Raw genomic sequence first — 26197 nt, forward strand, 5'->3', positions numbered from 1 at the left:
TTTAAAATTTTTTTGAAAAACTGCTACTATAATTTCCCTTCTGTTTTATATTAGAATTCTTCTCTTGCCTCCTGGAATGAAATTTGGTGAAGTTCTTCTAAATTGTGGATTGCATAAGACATGTAGACCTCACGAATTTCCTGTTCACATCTATACCGGAAAAGATCACAAAGATGAGCCTCGTTTGTGTCTTGATGGCAAATAGTGAGTAAAACTATATGGGAAGGTTTTGTCAGTTGGCTGATGCAAAGATAAATCCAGGAAAGAAAATTCAACTGCCCTTGTGGGGAATTGAACCCATGCACTTTCACTTGCTGGGTGAGTGCCCTAAAACTCTAGACTACAAAGACAATGAATCCTCTTTCCTTAGAGCTTGTGTGTGTGCTGAACTGTGCTGTACATGGACAGTCAGACACTCGGAAAAAAAGGCTCTTTTCAGAGCTGCGTCAAAGCTCACATTGCTGACACTGCCACCAGATGACAGCTTATCAACTACATGGGCTTAAAATTATTATTCCTTTACTTTTAGATGAAGGCATGCAGAGAATGATGATAATGTCACTCTCCCCAATTCTGGGAACTAATCTGATAATGAACTGAGGTCGGAGGTTGCTTATCACACACAATCCTGTTCAGTCCACATGTATACTCTGAGGAAGGAAAATATCAGTGCTTTTCTAGCTTAACGTTCAGCACATTAGCCTGGATTGCAAGGATGACAGTGGTTTGATTTTCCACAAAGGCTTGTGAAATTTTCCTTCCAAAAAATAATTAATAATAATCTTTGCATTGTATCCAGTTATCAGTGCTTTGTATTAATAGCAGAAGAAGATATTATGTTTCTCTGCAATGATCAGCATTTCATTTGAATTCGGTTTTGATGTTTTTGAAATGGATTTTTTGAATTATTTGAGGAGAAGAATTCCTGTAAAATTCTCTTTTCAGCATCTGTAGAATTTACTATGAATCTAATGAAAAATCTTTTCTTTCATTCCATAGCATTTTGACAAAGAGTGTTAATAATGGTGGAAGAGGCATTAATATTGTAGTGGTGGATAACATGACTCGAACAGTTTCCAAGGTTGGCCATTTCGATACATATGAGAAAGGTAGGACTGCTCAAGCTTCATTTTTTTGCATGTATAGTAATGTCTGATACAGTTCCACCTAATATGATATTGTAAAATATGGCAACTTTATATAATGTGAACAGTACAATTTGCTCTCACTTGAAAATTGCCTTTGATCAAAGACTTGCAGATTTTACTTTTGTATTGGGCATATTGTGTTGTAAAACTTTTATTAGTTGAGGGTGCCATTTCATTTTTCCTTAGTTTCTAATAATTTCTGAAACTAAAAATTATTTATTTCTTGTTTTAATTTCATTCTTCTATGTCTGTATCACAAAAGTAAAATTTTTTTATTTCAGAGTCTACAGCTCTTGAGACTTTACTCTTAACTTTGCGTCCTGGTGATATTATTATTCTCTTGACTTTTGATGAGCCAACTAGAAAGTAAGGCTGTTTTATTAATTTTGTAAACTAATAATTCCTTATTACATTTATGATATCATTTTCATAGAATTATCGCATAAGCTTTGTTTTGAATTTTTGTGTCAATATGCAAATTTCAGCAGTTAAAAAAGTGAAGATAAAATAAATGTATGTTTTCTTTCTCGTGTAATATTATCATTTCATTAGGTTGTCTCGTGTTGCCAGACTTCTTTTCCATGAACTCGGGAGTGCTATGATTCAAAATCTCAACTACAGAGGTAGTTGGTATCTTATTACACAAAAAGGACTGAATGGATTTTCTCCATTTGAATCTGTAAGCATTTGCTTTTTTTTTTTCTTTCACTGAAAGTATCATTCTAAAATTTCTGTTCAATAAACATGTTTCTTTTTGTGTTTTTTTGCCATCTATAAGGTTTTATAGAGGTATCTGTTATGGTTGTATTTGAGTCTGCCATCTAGTTTGTAAAATTTGCAGAACATTTTTATGCTTTAACATGTCTTATCTTGAATGATACCTATATAATGTTTAATTTAAAAAACGTAAAATCCTCCAGATGTTGCAAAAAAGTATGAAAATATAATATTGCATGTGTACGTGTGTGTATGGTGGTGGGGGGGGGGGGGAAAGATATATAAACATATCAAAATACACTTGCCACAAGATACATTTCTTTATTCATCTAAGTACACTACTTCACCAAACATCAAATCTGGCTGTATTACTATATTGCAATTTACTGCCATTAATGAGTTGGACTGGAAATGAAGGTGCCATCTATTAGTGGTCACCTCAAGCTTGTTAGGGAAAATATCTTGTTATTTATATTCTTTTCCCGGATCAAACCTGAGACTTCACGGCAACCATCGCAGTGGTAAACAAGCATCTTACCACCATGCCACACTGGCTCTTGAGTTGAATACAGAGATACCTCAGCTAATAAACACCTTGTCTTACTAATGTTGCGGCTAACAAAGATTTTTTTGATAACGATGCTATTTCTACCTTACAAACATTTCGGTTGACATGGATGTACATGCTTGCATAACACAGCAACGTTTTATGCTGAATTTCGGCACAATCGTCATATAGGTTACTATATAAATAATTGTAAATACAATAAGATGTCTAAAGCAGAATTTGAAATGTAATTTTGTATTACAGGGTAACAACATTTGAAAAAACCCTTTAAATGTTCATCATACCTACCTGTTTTTTTTTTATTTTGAACCTAACTCTTCATGAGTGAATTTTTATTATCTAAATTCATTTGTATTACCACAAAAAATTTTCTTGCCACAGTTTCACATATGACTTAAGGTTTAGTTATTCAGAAGTAGGTGTGCTCATGTGAGCAATTATTTACCCGATAAGAATGTCAATTTTATTCATCAAATGTATTATTTAACATGCACCAAAAGTGTATATTCAGACATAATAAAGGATATACATACATATTTAAGTTGAATATTTTTCAACACCCAAACAATCAAGGAACTCAGAGACACACAAGAAATATGAATTATCATAGTGTATGGCCTTCATTGATTTTGAGAAAGTGTTTGACTCTGTCTTCACATCTGCTGTTATTAAAGCTCTAGATGTGATTTGGGGCTAGAGAAGACTTACATCAATATCATTAAGAAAATATATGGCAAAGCAACTACAACCATTGGTTTGGATAAAGGAAAAGCATAGATTAAACTTGGAAAAGGAGTCTGATAGGGTAATGCTATCTCACTAAAGCTCTGTACTGCTGTTAGAAGAAGTATTCAGAAAATTAGATTGGGATGAGAAAGAGGAATTGAGAATTTCTGAACCATTTTATATTTTGCCGAAGACATTGTTATTATCAACAGTAATTCAGATGAACTAGAAGAAATGATAGAAGATCTGGCGAAGGCAAGTATTTAGGTGGGTTTGAAAATGAATCTGCAAAAGACTAAAGTTATGTTCAACTTCTTTACTTTGAAGAAGATCTTGCTCAACAACACAGATGGAAGAAGTAGAAATTTATGTATACCTGGGTCAAGAAATTACCACGGGCAACAGAATCATTAATGAGATAAAGGAAGAATCGGGATCGGATGGAGCACTTTTGGCACAAACTAATTCTAGCCCACATGCCATTATGTCTGAAAAGAAAAGTGTTTAACCAGTGTGTGTGTGCTACCAGCACTGACTTACAGCGCTGAAATATGAGCACTTACAAGCAAGATGATATAAAGGCTACAAACAACACGAAGGAACATAGAAAGATGTATGCTAGGCATCACAGGGAGAGACAGAAAATGAATCACTTGGATAAGGAACTAAACAACGGTATATGATGTCATGGAAAGAATTAAACGTCTAAAAATAGAAATGGGCAAGAAGAAAAAACAACCGATGGACTATAAGTATTCTAGATTGGTACCTCCGTGGTGTTAAATGTCCGGGAAGGTGTCTCCATGCAGGATGCATGGACGAGATCAGAAAAGTGGCTGTAGTCAACTGGATGGCTAAAGCATCAGACAGAGTAAAACAGAAAAATTTAGGGAGACAATCCAGCAGTTGATTGGAAATGGTTGATGATGATTAATTATTTCCCACTTGTGGGGGGTGGGGGTGGGAAGGGGGAGAAGTTCAATTTCCCTCATTTTGCCCAAATATTGAGGTTATTTTTTAATGAAACCCACCCAGGCTGGGTTTTTAAAAAATAAAAGCTATGTTTGCAACCCTGGTTTAAACTCTGAATATTAAATATATTATTTCTAGTGTTGAAAAAAACTAAGTTGTCATGCAGTGATGCAAATAATTTTATGCTTTCATTGTTTCAAATATTTAAAAATTATGAAACAGATCTAGACTAGATTTGAAGAGAGATATTCCCTTGTATTTGTGATTGCTTTCTTAGATAACATCCTTTTTTTTTAATTTACCAAAACATTTTTAGATATTTTTGTTCACCTAATTTAATTCAATGTATTTCTCTGATCTTGTATTTATTCCTTCATGATTGATGTGTGCTTTTATTATTTTTTTAGTTGCATACAGTTGAGAATAGTGGATGGCCTAAGCATCATGATGTGCGCTTCTGTGTACCCTTTGAAAGTGAGTTTGGATTATGTTAGAAATAGATTTCTAAGTGAAAATGTCTGCTTCGTCTATTTCTTATTTTGTTTTCAATTATAAATTTTTAGTCAAAGGACAGCCAATACACCCTGATCCTTCACCAAGAATAAATGCCCAAAGAGTTGAATTTTGTGAAAGTTATGGCGATTTCCCACTTTTCTGTGATGGTAATTATGATGGTGTTATTTCTTATTCAATTTGTTCAAATACATTGTGGTCCAGAAGTCTGAATCTGTTTTGAAATTTAAAAAAAAAAATGCTATTACAGATGGAGACAAAGGGCTTAAAACATTTGAAAGAGAAGATTTAAATTTCTTTTTCTTTTACTTCTCCATCATTACTTGCATTCTTTTTTAACACTCATGTTACAAATAACATAGTAGCAAGAAATGCAAAATATATTTGACATTCTCCACGTCACTTAAGGTGTGCCTGAAGAAATATTATAGTAATTGAAAAAAAACCCGTTGAATCCATCTCTTTCAGATGCTTTAAGACAGCATTTCTCAACCTATGCCCAGCCTGCAGACCAAGACGATGACATAGGTGGTCCGCAGGCAGACTTCTACTACTGAACCACAAATATATGTCATCCATATTCCTCTGCGGAACTTCTAATGAAATGGTACATGTTTGAATGTGTGTGTACGTGTTGTGAACCTAATGTGAAGCTTGTTTCTGTGTAATGCTTGTTATAGTGCTGCATCTACCACATATTTTTTGAACTATGAGTGAAGTGTAATGTTTGAAGACTTTACCGCTGTAGGCCTGTTGCTCTATGCAGTGAGTCTGCAGGCAGACTTGATAATTTAATCATAACTGAATGAAAAATTATTCAACTGTTGTAATTGATATTAGTAATATCCACATGGGTTCAAATAGAAAATTCTATGTCAATTCATAATTAATATTTATTTCATAATGCAGGAAATTGTGATCTTAAATATGGGATATCACTAATTTTAGCCAAAAAAATGCATTTACGACAAATTTGCTAATTACTGTTAAAATGGGTGGGGGGAATAAATTTCTGATACAAATCACAGTAAACAAAAATGTATCTGGCTAAAAAAAAACATTCAAGTGACAGAATGGCCATATTTCGTTTGAAAAAAATAAGGAATACTGGGATCTCTCTCTCTTAAATATGGTAAATTACAAGATGTAAGCAATTTTTGTTAAAAAAAAAAAACCAAAAAAAAAAAACAGTTGTGTCAGCAAAATTACCAACTGTGTTTAAAATCATTGAAAAATTGAAAAAAACGTTGATCCTGTGACAAATATGCGAGATGAATATTTGTATATATAGCCATAATTATCATAATAAGCTATGAAAACGCTGTTTTTTTATTTATGATTTTAGTAAACATTTTAAATTCAAATAAGCATCATTGAAAAAAAGGGGTATTAAAAAAATTCAAAACAACTGAAAATAAAGGAATCTCCCATAATACGAATACAAGTGGTTCATCGAATTGTTTCAGACGTTTTATTGGTCCTTGGGTCCAGAGAGGTTGCGAAACATTGCTTTAAGCAATTTTTCTCTATCTTTTAACAGCTTTTTAAAATATTTTTATCAAAACAGGTCCATACTTGATAATACCAATCTGTATTATCTTTCGATGTATATTGATTTTTTCTACATTGTGTAGTTTATAACTTACTATACTATTACTTACTGTTTTGTATACTTTGATTCTATATCAGTGCAGAATATCACATTCCATGTGATAATATAGAATTTGATCATGTAACATAATATGAAGCAAATCAAGATATCATAAACAGTGAGACTTTTAAGGCTTTGAAAAATGATGAATGATGTAAGTGCCAAAAAAACCCCATAATTTTTCATGCTGAAAGGTCACATGAGCAATGCTTTATATAATGTTGTCAACATGAAAAGTATGTACAAATGTCCTTTCCACTTTTTAATGCGAGATTCCTTGAAAGACTGGTTATTTTTGGAGATGATGATTACAAGGAAGAAAATTCATCTCTGCCCCCCACATGGACACAGACTCCAGTCTCTCGGTTGCTGGACGAGTGGTCTACCAACTAAGCTATGGAAACATAGCTGTTCCCATGGGGGGGGGGGGCAGAGGTGAATTTTCATCCTTGTAATCATCATCTCCAAAAATAACCAGTCTTTTGAGAAATCTTGTATTAACATCAAAAGTGCCTGGTAGTCTTCTCAGTGGTTAAAAAAAGCAACCTAAAGAGATCACAAATGTGGACGTCCCTACAAGCTCCAAAAACAGTTTTTTGGATTTCTTAATATTTTTCCTTTTAGCAGTGCTTTATTACAATGTTTACTACTTTTACCTTTCCAATGTTATTTTAAAGGATATTAGACATGACATGACAGATTCATTATGACATGATATGGTCATTTGAAAATTGAATTTTTTTTCAACAGTTTACTCAAATAATCCAAAATTTTCAAGTTTATGGCTATGATGAAAAAAAATTAAAAATTACTGTATTAGTAAGGAATAAGCAGTTGAATATGCTTAAATAAAAGATAAAAAATATTTAAATTTGAATTTTATTAACTCAATCTTACCATCTTTCATCCAATGATTGATAAATTTTTTACAATATTCTCAACAGCTGATGCGATAAACGAACCACTTTTACCATCATCACCCCTCAGAGCTCCAATTCCTAAAAGAATATACACTGTGCCTGTTATAGTAATCAGTGGTATGTTATTTCAGCTTTGTTATCATTAATACATTATTAGATATATAATAGAGGAAACGGATATATATGTATATATAAATTTTTATTGTTTTGGTCACATTCCTCTAACTATACTGATGGAAACTATACATGTATATTTACTTGCGCAAATTTCAGGTAGAAATACTTCTTATCTTCCTGTGATGCTTGAAACTCTAATTAGGCAATCAGGATTAAATCCCTCATTAGTTGTGGTGAGTATATTAATTTAGTCATTGTGATATCAATCTATAGGTATCATGATTTGAGCAATGGAACAACAATTTGTCAGGGCTTGTCCCTTAATAAATCGGGTTGAATACATGTATGTTCTGCAAATTACATAAAGATAAGGGTGTATGATCAATATATATAGTATAACTATATAAGAGTTTTCTAGTGCAAATTTTATATTGGTAATTTATATTAATTCAAAATGCTTTTGAAATTTTAATGAACATCTCCTTAGTGAAATCCTTTTGAATATGAAATCTGAAATTCTATATACCTGCTAAAGAAGTGTGCCTTGCTTATCACCTGATAGTATAAAAACAAATCTATTTATAGGCTTTAAAAAAAAATTCATATAAAGTAGTAGTATAATCTCTCTTGCTTAAAAAATTTATTATATAAAGTCTTTACTGTAATTGTATTTTTTTTTTCAGGTTTTTTATCTTCCAGATCAAACAGAAGTAGCTAGTTTATGCGATCTTTTTGGTTTTGTGTCAGTTGAATTGACTGTAATCTCATCTCATTGTGGTAAGCTGTAAATTTTCAGAAAGCTTTAAATGCCATGAAAAATCAAAGACCTTTATCAATATATTTTCATTTGAATATGTGAAATGATGCATTTACATATTTTTACATATTATATCATTACATTTTTGGATATCTTTTTTTTCCTTCATTGACAATTGTTATTGATTGATCATGATTCATCCATATAATATTTTAATGGATTCATTTTGATTTATATATTTTGATGATTCTTAATAATTTAGCATGATTTATATATAGAGGATTCTTATTTTATTTTGTTATGTTAATGTGAGCAAATTTGTCAGCTCGCTCTTTTTCTTTTGCACCTCTTCTGAATTCGATAAAGTTGTGTTGGACTTCTGGATGCCCCCTACCCCAGGAAATGCTTCAAAATCTCCTCTTGGAGATGTAAAGTGGGGTGTTATGGTCCATCAATGTCATTTTTGAAAGTTGCACCAATCTTTGGTTGGTTTCAACAAAAGTGTGATGTTTTGAAAAGCTGTAACTGACAATTGATCCTTTTCACTCACATGCTTTCAGAAAGTTTGACAGGCAATAATTCCTTCTGACTTTTAACCTCATCTTGCTGTTGTTTCATTCATAGCTGTTATATTGACAAATAAAATGATGTAGCTTCATGGGTCAACATAGTAGTATGTGCCAGGGAATTTTTTTAATGAAAAATATTGTATTTAAATGTAATCTTTTATATGTGCAGTTGTGTAAAATTTCAAGATCAAAGAAAAATGATCTGATTATGCAAACCACTGTTGTTTGTATGATTTTGCACTGATTATGTGGCCACTGTAAACTCAAAACATTAGAAAGTTTTTTACTAAAAAAAATATTCATTAAGATGTAGTGATTTCACCTTTTTGTTTTACAGTATGGTGATGTGCATCAGTGATGATCATGCTGATCAAACTTTAGTGGGTGTCTTATTAACAGTGACATATAATATCTACTAAACTTGGTTTCAACATTGTTATGTTTTCAAAGTTCTTTCATAATCAATGTTTGCAATTTTTTTTATTCGTAGAGCAAGTTAGAGAGGCATTTGAAACTGCTCGTTTGCTCTTTCCTGATTCTGTAAGTGTATAATTTTATTAAAAATTATTTAAAATCATTTCTAATATTTCTTCTGTGGTTCTCTCTCAATTTCAAAGCCCAAATGTGAGTCGATCTTCCTTTTTAAAAAGTCTCGCAGCAGAGAGCAATTGGCCTACAACGGTACAGTTATTCAATCAATGTATTTCAGTCATAGTTAGAAAAATTGATGGCAGATAGCAGCGCTGCATATAATCAATTTATTAGAAATTCCTTAGAGGAATGTGTATGAGGTGCATGTATGATTGAGTTGTAGTAGTACTACGCATAACAAGCATTACACAGTAACAAATTTCACGTTGGGTTCACAATAGGTACATGCACATTTCAACATTTACCACTTTGTTAGAAATTCTGCAGAGGAACGGGGATAAGGTGCATGTGTGTGGTTTAGTAGTAGGCAAAACTTGAATAACAAAATCAGGTATCCAACCAGCTGATAAAAAAAGGAAGAAAATTTGCATATTTGTGCTTTTGACATGCAAGGAACAATATGGTTTCAGGCAAAGTGTGAAATATCGATTTCAAACATTATTATACATGTAATTGATACATGCTAGAGAATCAGAGACTTTATATGTGGGGTTGTTGAAATAAATGAATTACATAATGTGTGAGACATGCTTATGTAATATAACATGCTTGAAATGCAAAGTTTAATTTCATTTTTATGAACATAGCAATATATTCAGTTTTAAAGAGTGTATAAAATATTTTCTTCTTTTTTATTTTTTTTTAGAGAGAATTCATTCTAGTCCATGGGAATACAGTTTTGTCTCCAGACTTCCTTCTTTATTTTGGACAGACGTTGCCACTGTTGCTGATGGATCCAACAATTCTATCTATTTCTGCTTTCAATGAGAATGGTAAATTTTAAAAGAAATTATATATAAAGAAAAATGATATTTATTTTAGCATCTGTATATATATTTTTGATGGTTTTATTTCATGTGTTATACACAACTACTTTTGCTTAAAAGTACAGGAAATTTTTTCTTGCCAAAAAAATATTTGTAAACATAGTTGAAGGAATATGATTTTTGAAATTAATTTTTTGAGTTTATTCTAAAATTTTATCAACGCTTGACACTATTCCCCTCAATGTTTCAGGATTTGAAGATGTTTCAGATGATGTGACTCTTTTGTACAGAACGGAGACATTTTTAGGCATGGCAGCACTTGTGCGGCGCAATTTTTTCCAGAAATCATGGTGTAGCAATGAGTATGAAAATATTTATTAAATTTAAAATTTTGAGTAATTTTTCATTTATTAAGGAAAGTAATTTTATAACTATTGTTTTTTCTTTCAAATTTAGCTTGTTTTTTTTATATTGATAAAAATCATTATTTAATATCAAAATATATTCATATCCAGGTGAATACATAAACAAATGCCACAACAGGCAAATTCCAAACTGCCCATTGATTGAAGGAAACAAACCAAAACTATCCATAAAAATACAGATGTCAAATAAAAATTTAAAAATTCAGCAACCTCGAATAAAAGCAATTTTAATGGGAAAAACTAAAACTCAGTTTTTACATACATTGCCCATAAGAAATTATGGTTATCTTGATCTAAGTATGGGTAGTTCCAGGATTTATCACAAGATGTGTTTGTTAATTCTGAATTTATAAAAAAAAACAAAAAAAACCCTTTAATATGTACAGTAATCTCTTATACACTTTCTCACTTTCATGTTTTCCAGTTATTGCTGGTAAAAGCTGTAGCATAATGATGCTATTCAATTATATGCCTCTCTCACTTATGCATCTCCTTTTTTTTATTCCCTTGCACTGATGCATAAGTAAGAGATAACTTTAATTATATGTTTTCTTAGGACTAGTTCATTCTGTGAAAATTACTGGTCATATTTCATTTATCCAGTACGTACTAATTTGTTATAAATTCTGTAGAGAGCAATGTTTATGAGGTGCATGTGTCTTTTAGTAGTAATAGTTATATCTTTTTTTTTAAATGAAAAATTTTTTGAGAAGAATTTTTTTGAATGTGCTTTATAGATCTGAAAGTGACTCCTTATACATAAGCAGTGAAATAACGGGTAACAGTATAGTACCAGATGTATCAAGAGTATTTGTTGGACCTGTGGGTGAATCTGAAGAAAATGCTGATAATGTCTGGTCATCAATCTTTGCTTATAGGAGAGCAGTTAGTTTGTAAGTATTATATATTTTACATGAAAAAATATGAGTATCAAGCTTCTCTCCGATCAACTTGTGTAGTAAATATAAAGATTATTTTCTACATAAACATATGATAAAAATTATGTAATGAAAATGTTGTAAAGCAGGACTGTCCCAATGCATGGGTTCACCCGGCGTCCATGACTTGTGAAGAAATAAGATTGAATGCAAAAAAAAAAAAAAAAAAATCATGTGATAGTTCTTGATTTTGAATTTATTTTCTTGATAATGATGCCATATTATATTTTTCCTTATACAGTAGCACACCAAATTTTTACTGCATCTGAAATTTTATATTATATATTTTGTTGAGTTATACAAAGTTTTCAAAACTGTGTTTCAGCTTTTGTCTGTTATTGCATGTTAAGTAATGATTTCTTCTCATTCATTTAGTGAAGAGAATGCTGTTCTCAAAGATGTACATACAGTTCAGAAAGGCAGCTATGAAAAATCAATAGACAGCTTTCTTCAAAACGCAACACCGGTCACTCTTCATTCTGTAGAAGATCTGAAATGTTCCCGTATATATGAAGATTCATTTGGGCCCAAAACTCTTGGTTCATATGAACCAGATCAGAATGCTACATTTTCTAGGTGATTATAAATATCTTTTCTTATAATTGTTAATTTGGAACATTTTTTGATCATTAGCTGAATGTATATTTATTTTAGGATGTGGAAATATTTTTTTTTGCACTGCGTGAAGCATTGAAAATGCTTAAATAAAATGACAGACCTCAATAATGTGCTCAGTAGTCTCATTTAGTGCATTAGTAATCCCATATGAATTCTCTTAAATGTATAAACTGTCTGCACAAAAAATTTCTGGACTCAATTTTTTATGTTCTTGTTATTGTGCCATCTATTATACATTGATGGCATTAGATAGTATGGCATAGCATTTTAGTGCTGTGATTTTTCCTTATTGCCAGTAAAATAACAGTAACAGGGCTTATTATAAACTTTATTTACGAATTTTTGTATTGAATATATTTGTTTGTGTATTTGAAAAGTTTTAGTGTGAAAAAAAGTAATCCAATCTAAACTTTCAGTCAGGCCCAGGTTTTGTATGTTCATCAAATATCTGAAGATGATTATGAAGCATTTCATCTCGTTCGACAGTGTTTTGGCCTGTTTTACTATCCAAACCATGACACAAAGGGATTGTATTTAAATACACTTAGGTAAGCATTTTCTTTTCATTATAAAAATATGAGTTTTATTAATTGTTGAATGCAATATTATTTTATGTATAGGGAAACAAAATATCATATTTTTATATCGCAGGAAACTATTTCATCATATTTCATATTTATTGTACATTAAAGGTGAAATAAATTGTGGTTTTGTTTATTAAATGATTTTTTCATGAAATTAATTTCTGTATGGAGCTCTTTATTTTACAAATGCATAATGTAAGAGCAAACTCACAATTATTGATAACTTGGCAGCAGAGTGTATGGTGATGCTCAAATCTTGAGTAGGTATCTTCATGATTAAAAACTTTTATTTTGAAGAATGCATGCTATAAACACGATTCAATTGTGATACAGTAGGACCTCTCAAATCTGGAATGGATCCAGATGAATCCATAATTCGGTCACTTCAGCCAAATTTCTTTTTCTCAACCAGGGACTTTTGATGTTTTTCCTTACTCAAATTCTGCTTCGACCTTTTATAACACATCAGCCATTTTATTTACCTTTTGTATCACTTGTTTGTGTCCACTGCGATTTTCAGGGATCTGTAAATCATGATGGCAACTTTGTGTTATAGGAATGTGATTAGTCAAAAAATCAGCTTTGCTCAAAAGAATTTCTTTTCTTTATTTCATTTCTTCATGCTGTACAGTTAACCTCAGCATTTCAGAACCTGTCAAGCGCACTATTTTTCTCCGTGAATTTCCGAACATGCCTTCATGCCAAGTGATGTGGCAGGTACAAGGTGCAAATGAAATCATGATGCTTTATGAATACGTTAGACCAATGGTTCTCAAACTTTTAATTCACTGAGCACTTTTTAGGTGAAAATCTCACTGGGCAGAGCACTAATTTTCACAGAGGGATGCCGTAAGTCACACTTGACCTGTATACAACTAAAATTTAATTTCAATATATGTCATGACCATGCATACCAATTTCAAGAAAAATTCCCCATTTTTGTGAAACGAATGTAATTTAATTAAATTTTTTTTATTTATTCTAATTACCTGTCGTCTGAACTGACAACTTTTTTTCTTGCACCTATTTTCATTTGATCATAGAATTAGTTCATATCTGAGGGTTTCTGCAGCTATTTGTGGAAGGACATAGGCATATATGCCGTAAGTCACACTTGACCTGTATACAACTAAAATTTAATTTCAATATATGTCATGACCATGCATACCGATTTCAAGAAAAATTCCCCATTTTTGTGAAACGAATGTAATTTAATTAAATTTTTTTTATTTATTCTAATTACCCGTCGTCTGAACTGACAACTTTTTTTCTTGCACCTATTTTCATTTGATCATAGAATTAGTTCATATCTGAGGGTTTCTGCAGCTATTTGTGGAAGGACATAGGCAAAGTGCAACAACCCCTCCCCCCCCCCCCCAAGAAACATTGCCAGAGCATTGAAATGCGGAAGATTTCACTGACAATGATGATTCAGACTTTCTCCCACAGTCACTAATGGCCCAGAGGTGCCACACATGGGCATGGGAGAGAGAGTGACAGAGTTACTTAACATGTATGTTCTTGAACTCGCGTTGGCATTTTTACACTTTTACGTCCGTAGCCAAATTTTTCTGTGTTCCATGCATTTGTTATTTGCTCTCCCCAGTGATACTTTGTTATCCATATGTCCTCACTGTGTTTTGATGCATAATTTTCTGGGTCCCGCCCTGACTTTGCATCTTTTGTACACCAACTGAATACTGAGTATCATCTTCATTTGCACAATTTCTTCTTTAATTTCTATGGTCCCTATGCATTTATTATGTTACACACCAACCCCTGTACTGCTTTGCTCTTCTGTATACTGTGTTTTGATATTTTATTTTTTATGGCCTGTGCATTTGTTTCGCACTGTCCACTGTTAAGCTTTGCTTTTCCATATGCATTCCCGCCTCAAAGTTAGAGAGCCACAAAAATCCAACTTAAACCGTCTATCATTGTGCTACAAACAGAGTACAAACATGAATTTTTACAATGAGAATACTGCATGATGCCCACACATTTCAATTATAAATTAGTTCCTAAAATTTTTGAGTGTGACAGTGGCAAGTGTATGCCCCAGTAGCACAACGATATAGTACAATATTTGCACCATATTGCTATATATCGAAATGTCAGAGGAATATCAGATGTCATAACTATGATATAGAACGATCTCGTCTTATATGGTGCAAATTATTTACGATGTTAATTGATCAAGTCTTTAATTTTTCAGCCGAATATGTATTTGATTTCATGTGAATAATCTCTACTTTGAAGGACAGCAACTTGGGACAATAAATAATTTTAATATAGTTTGAAAAACATAGATCTATATCGTGCACCTGACAAAGATCTATATCAGATTCTCAATATAGACCTGATATAGATCTATCAAAGAAGACATAGCTCTATATCCTGAACATGACATACATCTATATCGTGAACCTGACAAAGATATATATCAGATACACAATATGTTGATATATCAACATATTGTGTGACTTTAAATAAAAATATTGCCTTCAAATAAAAATTTGGGGAAAATTTAAAGTCGAGCGTACAATTTTTTGTTTGAATTGAAATTAAAAACGTTTGAATGAATAATTTTTATATGAAATTTTGATTTTAATAGGATTGATTATGTTGATATATCAAAATCATTTCGTCAATTATAATTGAATCCTTACTGTGTATGTTTTACATCGTAGATGTTGGTATTTTAGGAGGAGCGAGAACTTATCCACCGTAACTTTAATTGCCACTTTATAATTGCACATATTTTTTAATTTAAAAAAAATTGCTCTTGTTTTTGTTGTTTTTCATAAAATTTTTTTTTTTTTTCCTTCGATGTTTTCATTTTTTACCATATTTTTCACATATTATTTATTCTGTATTTTTTGTTTTATTAGCATAAATTAATAATTTTAAATAATTAATATACTACACAATACATTAATTTGATTCTTGTGTTATATGTAATTTTTCAATTATCTGCCTCAAAATGATAAATATGTCTCACAATTTCTATTTTCTAACTTTTGTGCATACATGAAAATGAATAAATTTGATTGAAAATACAAGTAAAAAAAATTAGTTACTTGTAAATTAATGTTATAATAACAACTAGTAACCAGTGCTGTAGTGGTGGGTTGGTAAGATACGGGGTTAGAGATGGGAATAGTTCAGGTGAGAATGGGTTCAAACCCACCCACCTCCAAATAATTACACTTTTTTTTTTTTTAATTTCTTCCGAAAGGGCGCCATCTATCGTCCAAAATTTGAATTATTTGAATATATCACGTTCACGATATAGATCTATTTATCTCCGACTATGCCTTTTTTAGCCAGAGCGATATCGTGGCCCGATATAGATCTATATTGGAAACTGAAATTTTATGATATAGATCTATATCTTTGTGCTACTTGGGTGGTGAGAGTAGATGAAATGATGGGAAAACCGCAGAGCAGCAGAATTAGTTTTGGGTGATTACTATCTGAGACCTCTCAGTTGGATCGCACATTGTTATGCTCACTTCACTGTATGAGATGCAGAAGTTGGAAACTCATAAGTACCTTTACTTTTATCCTTTCAAACTGAGCACAACTTAGGTCTATCGATATGGGCAATTTACTACCTAGTGAGTTGTACTGGAAGGGCAAGTGTGTGTAACTAACAGTCTGAGTGCATATCTACTGTTGTGTATGATTTTTTAGTGCTGCGATCTATATTTCAGAAGTGAAGTGAATGAAGCGTAATGACCGAACATTTGTACTGTTTGTAGGCCTGTTGCTCTTTGTGGAAAGACTTTTTAACGGGAGATCGGCTCGCATTTGCACTTTGAAGTTGGGAACCACAGAAAACCAACTTCAGCCAACCACCACTCTGGCGATGGTGGGGTTCGAACCCGGGACTTCGCTATGTGAGTCTGTCACTATGACCACTCGACCACCACAGCGGCGGGTACTTTTACTGGAAGCAAGTCATCCCACTGAATATTTTTCTAAGCCAGAGTAATATGCTAGGAGCTATTGGCTAGAAAACACAGTGAACAGACTACTGGCAATTAGTGAATAGTATGGAATTACTGGTCTTTTTTTCAGCTATACTAGGCTGTTGCACGGCTGAAAATATTATCTGAAATGCCAGATTGAAATCGTACAAGTTCATCGTGATTCGATGATGGTATGATGCAAGTATAAATGCAAATTTTTGAAACACTTGGAAAAATATTTATTTTGACATGAATGTCACTCTCCACTTGTTAATACAAGATATAGGAAGACTGGATGTTGTGAAGATATTTATTATTTGAGATGTTAATTTTTTTTAAGGAAGGAAAAACTCATCTCTGCCTCTACCGAGAGTCGAACCCGGGTCCCTCGATTGCCGGACGAGTGCTCTGACCACTAAGCTACAGAGGAGATAGAGATTTTCCTTCGCTAGAGCGTATAATAAATATCTTCACAACATCCAGTCTTTCGTATATCTTGTATTAACAAGTGGAGAGCAACATTCATGTCATATATATAGCCATCTGGTGGCTCGTCGTCCATGAGCAATTAGCTGATCGGTTCACCGTCCATTGCACGGTTCCGTTTGGCACATATACACTCTAGGGAAGGAAAATCTCTTATCTCCTCTGTAGCTTAGTGGTCAGAGCACTCGTCCGGCAATCGAGGGACCCGGGTTCGACTCCCTGTAGTGGCAGAGATGAGTTTTTCCTTCCTTAAAAAAAAATTAACATCTTAAATAATAAATATCTTCACAACATCCAGTCTTCCGTATATCTTGAATATTTCTCAATCTCTTTGTGAGCAACAAGAAATCTTTGATGGAACAATTTGTTCCACCAAAGATTTTTTGAGAGAGCACTTCGTGCACAGCTTAAGAACCCTGGTATTAGACAGGTGAATTTTTGAAAAATCCAGGATGTGGAACACCAGTACTAATATTGTGTGGGAATATGGAATCTAAAAATTTACCACACCTGACATTGGCGTATGCAGGGGGGGGGGGTTACCTTTTTTTCTGTAAAATAACACTATAATCTTGGCTTGAGGGGGGAGGGGCTATGATGCCTGATCTTCAGAAACAATTTCTTTTCCAGTTTTCTTTTGGATCTGAACAATGACTACAAATACAAAAACGCTTAAAGAGGGTAATAACTTAGGGTAACTAGTAATGGTACCAAATAATTAATAATATAGTATGTAAATTAGAAATTATGGTTTCAATTAAATTATCTGTTGCCATTCACATGTATATTGCTTTATTATTATTTTTTCCAAAGGAAAATATGAATTAAAGTGCTCAATGAAGTATATTACTGCTTTAATATGAAAATTTGGGAAATAAAAAAAAAAGTATCCATAATCTGGAAGATTCCCCTATGTGATTCAACTAGGTCCCAAGAAGTCTGGATTTGAGAGGTCCTACTTTATAAATTCAGTTGGTGTAGGAAAGAACTAAATTGAAAAAAAAAAAAAAAGAAATCATTAAGAAATGGAAAATAAAATTAATAGCTGTGATCATAAACGTAAAAAATATTCTGGAATGGATAATTACCATATAATTGAAGTGTTTTGGTTTAACTCTGATACAAATTTCTTAGTATAAAAATGCAGTATTCAGGTATTTTTTGAAACTAAAAGAAAGAGAAGCATTTAAGAGATGCTCATTTCAGATAGCATCCAGTTCTAATATTGCAGATTTGAACCTGACCCATGCAAGGAGAAAAGAATACCAAGTTTATATTTATTAATTCATTATGACTGCTACTTTCCTATATTATATGTACCATACTTTCCTGGTCATAATCTGCAGATGTGAATTTCATTCACCAATAATGCAATCTTAATTGATGGACTAGGGATAAATAGAGTTGTTGGTCTCATTTCAGTGGAAAAACAATCAAATTTTTTACATATACATGGCATCCTAATCCTAAATAATAATTTTTTTTACAAATTGATTTTTAAAAATATTCTTTTCAGGTTTAACCTCTCTCTCAAAAAAAGCAGCAAATAATGCACAGCCGCACATAATCCACACTAAGGAATTGTGATGCTTTTTAACGTGTGATTTGCAGATTATACGCAGGAAAATATGGTAGAAAAGAAATGTGATTTATTCAAACTTATGTTTATGCAATTTGCAACGCAATGAAAGAATTGTTGGTTTGAAATGAAATTTATTCAACATGTTTCTGATGACGATTTAGATAAACGATTGAAAGTTCATGTCAATACAGTCGCATTGCAGGCATATTAGCAGGGTTTTTTTAGACTACAGGAGCGGCAATAACATCTACTGCTACTAAAACGTACCATGTATCTCATAAAAATTCCTCTGAAGATTTCTTAATGAATTAGGGCATGCTGGAATGTCAATGTTCTGGAAAGTCCAAAAAATATTATTTGAGACAGGTTTTTCTTTAGCAGAAACATCTCCTGAGAAATTTGGCTTACATCTTTTTTTTTTTTTTACGATTTGTCAAGCCCTGCCGTAAACTTGTATCTGGCACATGGGCAGGAGCCCCTACCCTCCCAACTTTACCTATATAATGAACAATATACCATGCCTACATAAATATTTGGTTTTAGGCCCCCCCCCCCAAAATATTTTTGTGCGCTTTCAATATTTCCAACAACTTTATGCCAATAGAAAGAGCTAGAGATGTTTGTTCTTCGATCCGAGGAAATTATCGGAAGATAAAATTGGACCTCTCGAGTGGTGGTCTATCGACTGCGTCCTGGTTGCTGTGTGAAATTAAAACTGCTTAGCTATCTGGAAACTCACCAATATGACCACCTAGCTTCTCATTCCAATTGACCGATCCTCTTTCAAACTTTGTTTACTGGTAGCCCTGCCTAGTCCTGTAATAGGGCAAATAAGCAAGCATCCTGGTTGTGAGCCCGTTCATCTGATCACACCAAACTGTGTCATTGGTACTCGACTTTTTGATAACGAATAGGCCTATATTGAAAATAAATTTGAGACGGAATTTGAAATACACTGGTAATAAAAAAAATTCAATTATTTGTTGAACATATATAAATTATGAATTATTCAGTAAATAAATGCTATACTATTTTAGTTTTCTTCTGTTTTCAGATTGAGTAACCATTATATGTTTATTTTTCAAAAGTCGTCATTTCCTATTATTCTACCGAAATTATCATTTAACATTGCAATTATTATACGACATTTCCTATTATTCTGCCGAAATTATCAGTTAACATTGCAACATTTCTAATTTGTTAATTGGGCTGTTTTCGGAAATTCGGCCACTTGAAGCGCTTGTTTCAAGGACGATATTTTATTGTAAAGAGCTTATATGTATTAAAGGGATTATGACATGAAATGGAAAACGAGCTTTGTCAAAACTTGTCATCATGTTGTCAGTCGGCAAGCATGAGTATAAAAGCTGTTAATGGGAGAAAAATTCTTTGATTAATTTTTAGCGACCTGCAGAAATTCGATTAATTTGCGCTAGCTGAGCGGAAAGTTTTGTCGTTAATGCTTTGAGTTAAAACAGTGCTAGAGATTTAGCGCATAGATCCTGACAAAAATATTTCCGAAGACATTCTTTTTATTAATTGCGTGAGCCAACTTTCATAACTAAAAATGGACATAGCCAAAAAAAGTATTCTTCATTATATTTTTCGTGTTTGACTAAGAAACAAAAGCCTTATATCGTAATTGTTGTCGGTAAATTTTCGAGACAGAGATTATTTAATCCGCGTCATACTGAAGTGTTAGTTGTGCATTGAATTTTCTTATGAAATGATTGCACAGAGTGACTTCTGATCGGAATTTTTTTTTTTGTAAAAATTCTTTCATAAAAGTTAGGTTTTCGCTAGCGTGTTTTGCATATTTGAGCTTTATTTTTATGTATTTATTTATCGTTAATCAAAAGGCTTTGAGTTTTTATTATGATCCGTACCATTTCCAGTTTCAAGAGAAGGATAAGAACGCCTTCATCGCTTCAATTCGAAGATCCTGGTTTAAAAAATTGCCTTATCTTGTAATTACGTATGGCTGATACTTTTTTCTCGTTTCATTATCAGCAGTATTCGATTCACTTGGCGATAAACAAAATTAAAAAATCGTAGTTAAAAAAAAAAATCGGCACTGATCTTTTACGAACTCTTAACCCTCTATGGACCCGTATGAATTTGAATATACAGTGGAACTTCAGTTAACGAGCGATGATTCGCATTACGAGCAAAAAAATTTTACTCTTCGCTCATTTATTTTCACGTTCTCACAACTGAGCTCATGGTTTTTCGCTTTCGCCCACACACGTACTATGCAGTTGTGCGTAATGCCAAGGCCTCCTAGATACTAGGTCTATCTAGGAGGCTTTGATCATAGAGGGTTAGGTATAAAACATGAATAAATGATTTTTTTTAAATAGCATATATTTTTATTTCATATTACAGTATTTGAGGAATGACAGATAATCTTTGAAATTTATTGCATGGCTATGTAACTCCGATTGATAAAAAAATCGGTTGGAATGTCTCGTCAAATTATTTCAATATGTTGTGTCGACACTCAATTTTTTTTAATGACATTCTATAATCACTGTTGATGAACGGATCAGACAAGTTCTCCGTATCCGAATGATCCTTGCTTTAATCATGTATATTCAAGCATTTGCAATTCTAAAATTTCTGGGAAACTGAATCGTTGACGTCTTGCCTTTAATTTCTTTGTTTTGAAGTGTTTATTTATAGCTAAGAAAGGGATTAGATTTGTTGCGCTGCAATTTATTTTTTTTCCAAAGCTGATCCTTACATACAATATTTCGAAGTTTAGTTTTCTAAAGTAAATCCAGGATTACGTTTTTGCGAATTTTAATTAATTTATTTTTTCATTATGCACTTTGGTACTTATTTCGTTGGAGTTTCTGAAAATATTTAAATTTTCTGTTCAGTGTGGAATCTTTTTTAATGTATTGCATGGGAAGTTATGTGCATGAGATTTGAGTTAAAATATAGCCAGAGAGGAGTTAAAAATTTTTGAGAAGCAATTTTTTACTTCGTCATCTCGGTATTTTTCCCTTATTGCATATATTCGCTCCATATTTTAAGAGGTGAATATTTAATCCCTGTTTTCTTTAAAAAAAAAATTCTCACTTTGGTTATTAAATTTGTTAGTCATTTTTTAATATTTCTCATTTTATCAAGTTATTTTTCTTACGATTGTGAGTATTCTAGTCTGAATGGCTTTTTTTAACGCTTTTGCATATTTCATTGCGAGTAATTTGCATACATAATATCTTTGGAGGAAGGAAAAGAGTGAGGGGGGGATGATGTTGAAATTCTCGCCATCTGTTTCCCTCCCCCCTCTTTCTATGGAGTGTTGAAGGCGTATCTTGTATATGTCTCTGCCAGTCATCAAACTGCATCAGCTCTGCAGCACGCTATCGAAATAACTAATAATGCCGTTAATTTTTTTTTTTTTTTTTGAGAAATAACTTTCGGGAAACTCATATTTTATTCATCTCATAATCTGGAAGAATACTTTGTGTTGTTTATTCTAAGCAGCGAGGAATTAAAATCTACTGAATTTTTTTTTTTCCGATTGCGTTTGATGAAGAAACGTTGTAAGATGAATGCGGTGTCTGGGAGTGAGAGGAAAGAGTTTATTAGTGGCATATATATATATTTTTCCGATTCTATTTGTGTTTTGAAAAATTAATCGAAAATCCATCTTTGAAAGAAAGAATTTTCCCGTTTATGAGTTCATCTTATGTTTTCGCTTCTCTCTTTGCTGGAATATTTCATAAGAGATTTAAGGATTAGTTATTCAGTGCGATGTGCTGCGCCAGTCGTAAACAAGTTGGGTCTCATCTGTGTGTTTCTGCTTTTCAACTTTTTTTTTTACCCCTTGAAATATATATACATTCATTTTAATTAAATCACACTTTCCTGTTTGTTTTTATTGTGAAAACTGCGGAGCGTTGGTTTCTCCTGTCGGAGTAGGCGCGTTTTAATACAGCAGGAATACTCGGAAGTTAATCAAATTCCACTATTTCATCTTCAACGATGGTGTAGTCGATATTTCATGTCGCAGGAGAAAAAAAAATTGAATTAACATGGTCCAGTGTGTCAGGAAAAGTTGATTAGTTGCTCGTCGTTTCATTTGGAAAAAAATTTCCATTTTTTTTCCTCTCTCATTTTTGTACGTGGTTAGCCTTGCGATTATATCAAGTATAGCAAAATTTTTAAGTGACTGAAAGTATGTTATCCTGAATTTTCCGGTCTTCTGCTAATGCATTTTAGGACTTATTGCGCTTCGAATCAATCCAGTGATCAGAAGTTTCGGCACGATTTTGTATGCCCGTGTCATTTGTCAAACTTCTATTTTTCCCCTCTGTTAGAGAAGAGGAATCGAAACGACTCAAATCATACGTTTTCGGAATCTTCCACGCAAAACAAGATTTTATAGAATAAACTTTCAGAAATTTGTAAACGCGTTCCTCTTAAGCAAGAGATATTTCAGCTATATCATTAGTAATTTTTAGATGGATACGGTACTAACGCAAAACATTTTCGGATGTTATTTCGATACTTTTATTGATTTATTATGGCATCGTGTTCATTAGAACTAATATATGCGTTCACTAAAATATATAAGACGCTTTAGCTACATCGTGCTATTTTTAATTTTCGGGAAAGTGTTTCTATCCACAACTAATACGAAGGTTTCGACAGATGCGAAGATAAATTCAAAAAAGAAAATTAAACTGCCTTTGCTGGGAATCGAATCTACATCCTCTCACTTATGGGATGAGAGCGGCAGACGACTATACTAATGGGCAGTGAGTCCTCCTCTCTCTTTAAAGCTCGTGTACTTTGAACGGGACTGCACACATGGACAGCCAGAACAAAGTCAGGCCAAAGCTTACATTCCTGACATTGTCACCAGATGACGACTTACCCGTAGATGATGTCACACTCCACTATTAATACTAGCTCATCTATGCAAAACGCGTTTGATAGAAAACTGAATAAACTCATTTTATAACTTTGTTTCCAGCATTGTTGAAAATGTTTTTATAATGAATTGGAAAAATAATTAAAAATATTACTGTGACCGGACTCGTAGCTTTTCTCTGCCAGCATACAATTCGTATTTTCGAAGGGAATTAAAACCACTGGAGAATATTTTTTGTACTAAATTTATGTTGTGGATTCCGATAAAATACGTTAACAAGATAATTACATATAACAAGGTTATCTGTATCAGGGTTATCCTAACAACAAATATTTTGCCGAATTTCGGTTTTTATTTAAAATAAGTTATTTTGGATATTCGAGGATTCAAGTGTCGTTTAAAAATGACTTAATTCCCAATAAAAGTATTTTCAAAGTGTTTGAAATCGGGGGGGGGGGGGTCAATAAAATTGCTGAAAAATATGTATGAAATTAGGGGTTGGTGCAGTGAACTGTTGATGATTAACTTATTTAAAAGCAAACTTTCTAAAGGATGGTGTTGAATCACCAGAGCTGGAGCTCTATTTCAATGGCCGGTATGAAGAATATATGAGTACGCGCATACACATAGAACAAGATACTAGGTCGATAAGATACTCGCCCAAAGTACTAAAGGATGTTGAGCGGCTTCGTGAGTTCGATAGCCTGTTCGTCCTTGTCAGAAACTTTTCTGACGTGTACAATAGAAACGGCGACATGACCACAGAAAAAGATTGCTATCGTAGGGAGTCCCACATTGAAGGGGTAAGCGCACCAACCTCCAGGTGAGTATGATAAAAAAAGGTTGCCGTTCGGAATTGGCAATAAATTGTAAGTCCTGGTCTAATTATCCCTCGTATGCAAAAAATAACCGTGGTGCGACAAAAATGATCAAATGGTCAAGGATTCTCAATATTTCCACGTGCTTTTTGTTAAATAAGACGAAGTCCACGGCCCCCTTTGCAAAATAATATTCAGTATATAAAAATTCAAAATAATGAGTTAATTTATTTCTCATCCCAGCTCATGAGATCTCTCGAGGGACTCCGGGTTATCAAACTCTGATATAGCACAAAATGTGGTTGACTTATTGTTTGTTAAGCGAAAACGGGATTTTTTTCTTCTTTTTGCTATCGATTGTGGTTATTTAACAGGAATTCCATAAATGTTTCTTCTTGATGCACCTGTCACATTACTTATTATAAGTTTTTCTAATACATTTTTAAAGAACAGTATATGGTGGGAGGTATCTTCATTTGAGTGCCTCATCTTATTCGCTTCTGTAACTGAATCTCACGCCATTTTACTCAAAGTGTTCAGAACAAGAAAAATCGGAAATATTTGTTTATTCTATCTTATTGAAATGGGGGAAGTTTTCGTTGTGTGGGAGATAAGGAGATGCTTTCGGAAATGATCACGGTAATGGTAATATTTCAAAATGAGGAAAGTGTGATAAAGAAAAAATAAATTTCCTCTATCATCTTGTTGCTTCTTCATGGTAAACGAGACTGCCCTCCCCCCAGACTGGGTTTTTATTTTGTTGATAATAAATCATTTCTCGGTGTTTTGATAGTGAGAAGATGATAGAACATCATTCTATTCAGATATTCATACTTCCAGGAGTTTTTTTAAATTTACAACCTGGTTGAGAAAAATCAGAGTTTGCAAGATTGCACGCCGTGTGTATATTTTTTACGAATATTGGCCTATAGTAAGAAAAATAAGGTTGCAATGTTTAAATTGATATTCATTTTTTCAATCTAAGTATATATTGTGAAAAAGAAAATCATTTTAATACAAATCATGTTATGCAAATAATATTATTTAAATGTATTTAACTTGCGAGGAAATTAAGAGTTCTTAGAGAAATTAAAATGCGAAACGTATTTGTCCGAAAACTGTTTGGAACATAAAGATATAGAAGCACAGTCATAACTCGATTAACGAGAATAATTCGTTACGGTATCTTATTCGTTTATCGAAATTCTCGTTAGAAGAAACGTCGGTTTTTTCCTCATACCTCTCTACTGAAAATCGTTTAATCCGTTCCAGGTACAGCCTAAAATTTGAAGATAAGTTTTGTAAAACACTAAAAAGCACTGTAAAAAAGACAAAAAACTGATTGAAAGAGGCTGAAATGAACAGCTTTATAATTGAATGAAGGATAACTTAAAGGAAGATATAGGCCTACTGAGGATCTTTTCATCTCACACGACTATGTACATTATCCAGTCTGGTTCGTAGGTGTGTTATATACACATGAAATAGCTCAAAATGTTTCTGAAAGAGTAATAGTGGTGTATCTGTGGCAGATATAAATTAATCGGCCTCGAGCGACAGTAATTCTGATGATGATTGGTTTGAAAATTCAGCTCACAAGGTGGCTGAGTTATGTCCGCCGGTTAATCCTCATTCACCAAAACGTTCGTTAGCCGAGTTAGAAATGCCACGGGGGAAAAAATCGTTGTAAGCCGAGATATCATATTTTGAATAAATCATATTCAATTGGTATATCTGTGAATCGGCTGTTTCAAAAAGAAGAAAAACAAATCATATAAATATATTTCATAGGTCCCACTGGATTTCTA

At 32.8% G+C, this 26197-nt stretch overlaps 1 protein-coding gene across 4 annotated transcripts in view; it reads left to right on the forward strand.

Moving 5' to 3' along the window:
- Nucleotides 1-26197, forward strand: part of LOC149075925 (protein O-linked-mannose beta-1,2-N-acetylglucosaminyltransferase 1-like) — a 59501-nt gene that overhangs the window by 9878 nt on the left and 23426 nt on the right. For all 4 annotated transcript variants that reach the window (XM_089243441.1, XM_089243439.1, XM_089243440.1 and 1 more), the window contains 15 exons: nucleotides 55-204; nucleotides 1000-1109; nucleotides 1430-1514; nucleotides 1701-1827; nucleotides 4539-4605; nucleotides 4695-4793; nucleotides 7240-7332; nucleotides 7489-7565; nucleotides 8016-8109; nucleotides 9149-9198; nucleotides 9956-10082; nucleotides 10327-10438; nucleotides 11239-11394; nucleotides 11815-12015; nucleotides 12474-12605. In XM_089243441.1, coding sequence (XP_089099567.1) covers nucleotides 55-204; nucleotides 1000-1109; nucleotides 1430-1514; nucleotides 1701-1827; nucleotides 4539-4605; nucleotides 4695-4793; nucleotides 7240-7332; nucleotides 7489-7565; nucleotides 8016-8109; nucleotides 9149-9198; nucleotides 9956-10082; nucleotides 10327-10438; nucleotides 11239-11394; nucleotides 11815-12015; nucleotides 12474-12605 — 1680 coding nt within the window. The remainder of the gene's footprint in view (nucleotides 1-54; nucleotides 205-999; nucleotides 1110-1429; nucleotides 1515-1700; nucleotides 1828-4538; nucleotides 4606-4694; nucleotides 4794-7239; nucleotides 7333-7488; nucleotides 7566-8015; nucleotides 8110-9148; nucleotides 9199-9955; nucleotides 10083-10326; nucleotides 10439-11238; nucleotides 11395-11814; nucleotides 12016-12473; nucleotides 12606-26197) is intronic.

Source organism: Pholcus phalangioides, unplaced genomic scaffold, assembly GCF_987345545.1.
Source record: "Pholcus phalangioides strain wild (caught in Gottingen) unplaced genomic scaffold, Ppha-v1.0 ptg000015l_1, whole genome shotgun sequence".
NCBI lineage: Eukaryota > Metazoa > Arthropoda > Arachnida > Araneae > Pholcidae > Pholcus > Pholcus phalangioides.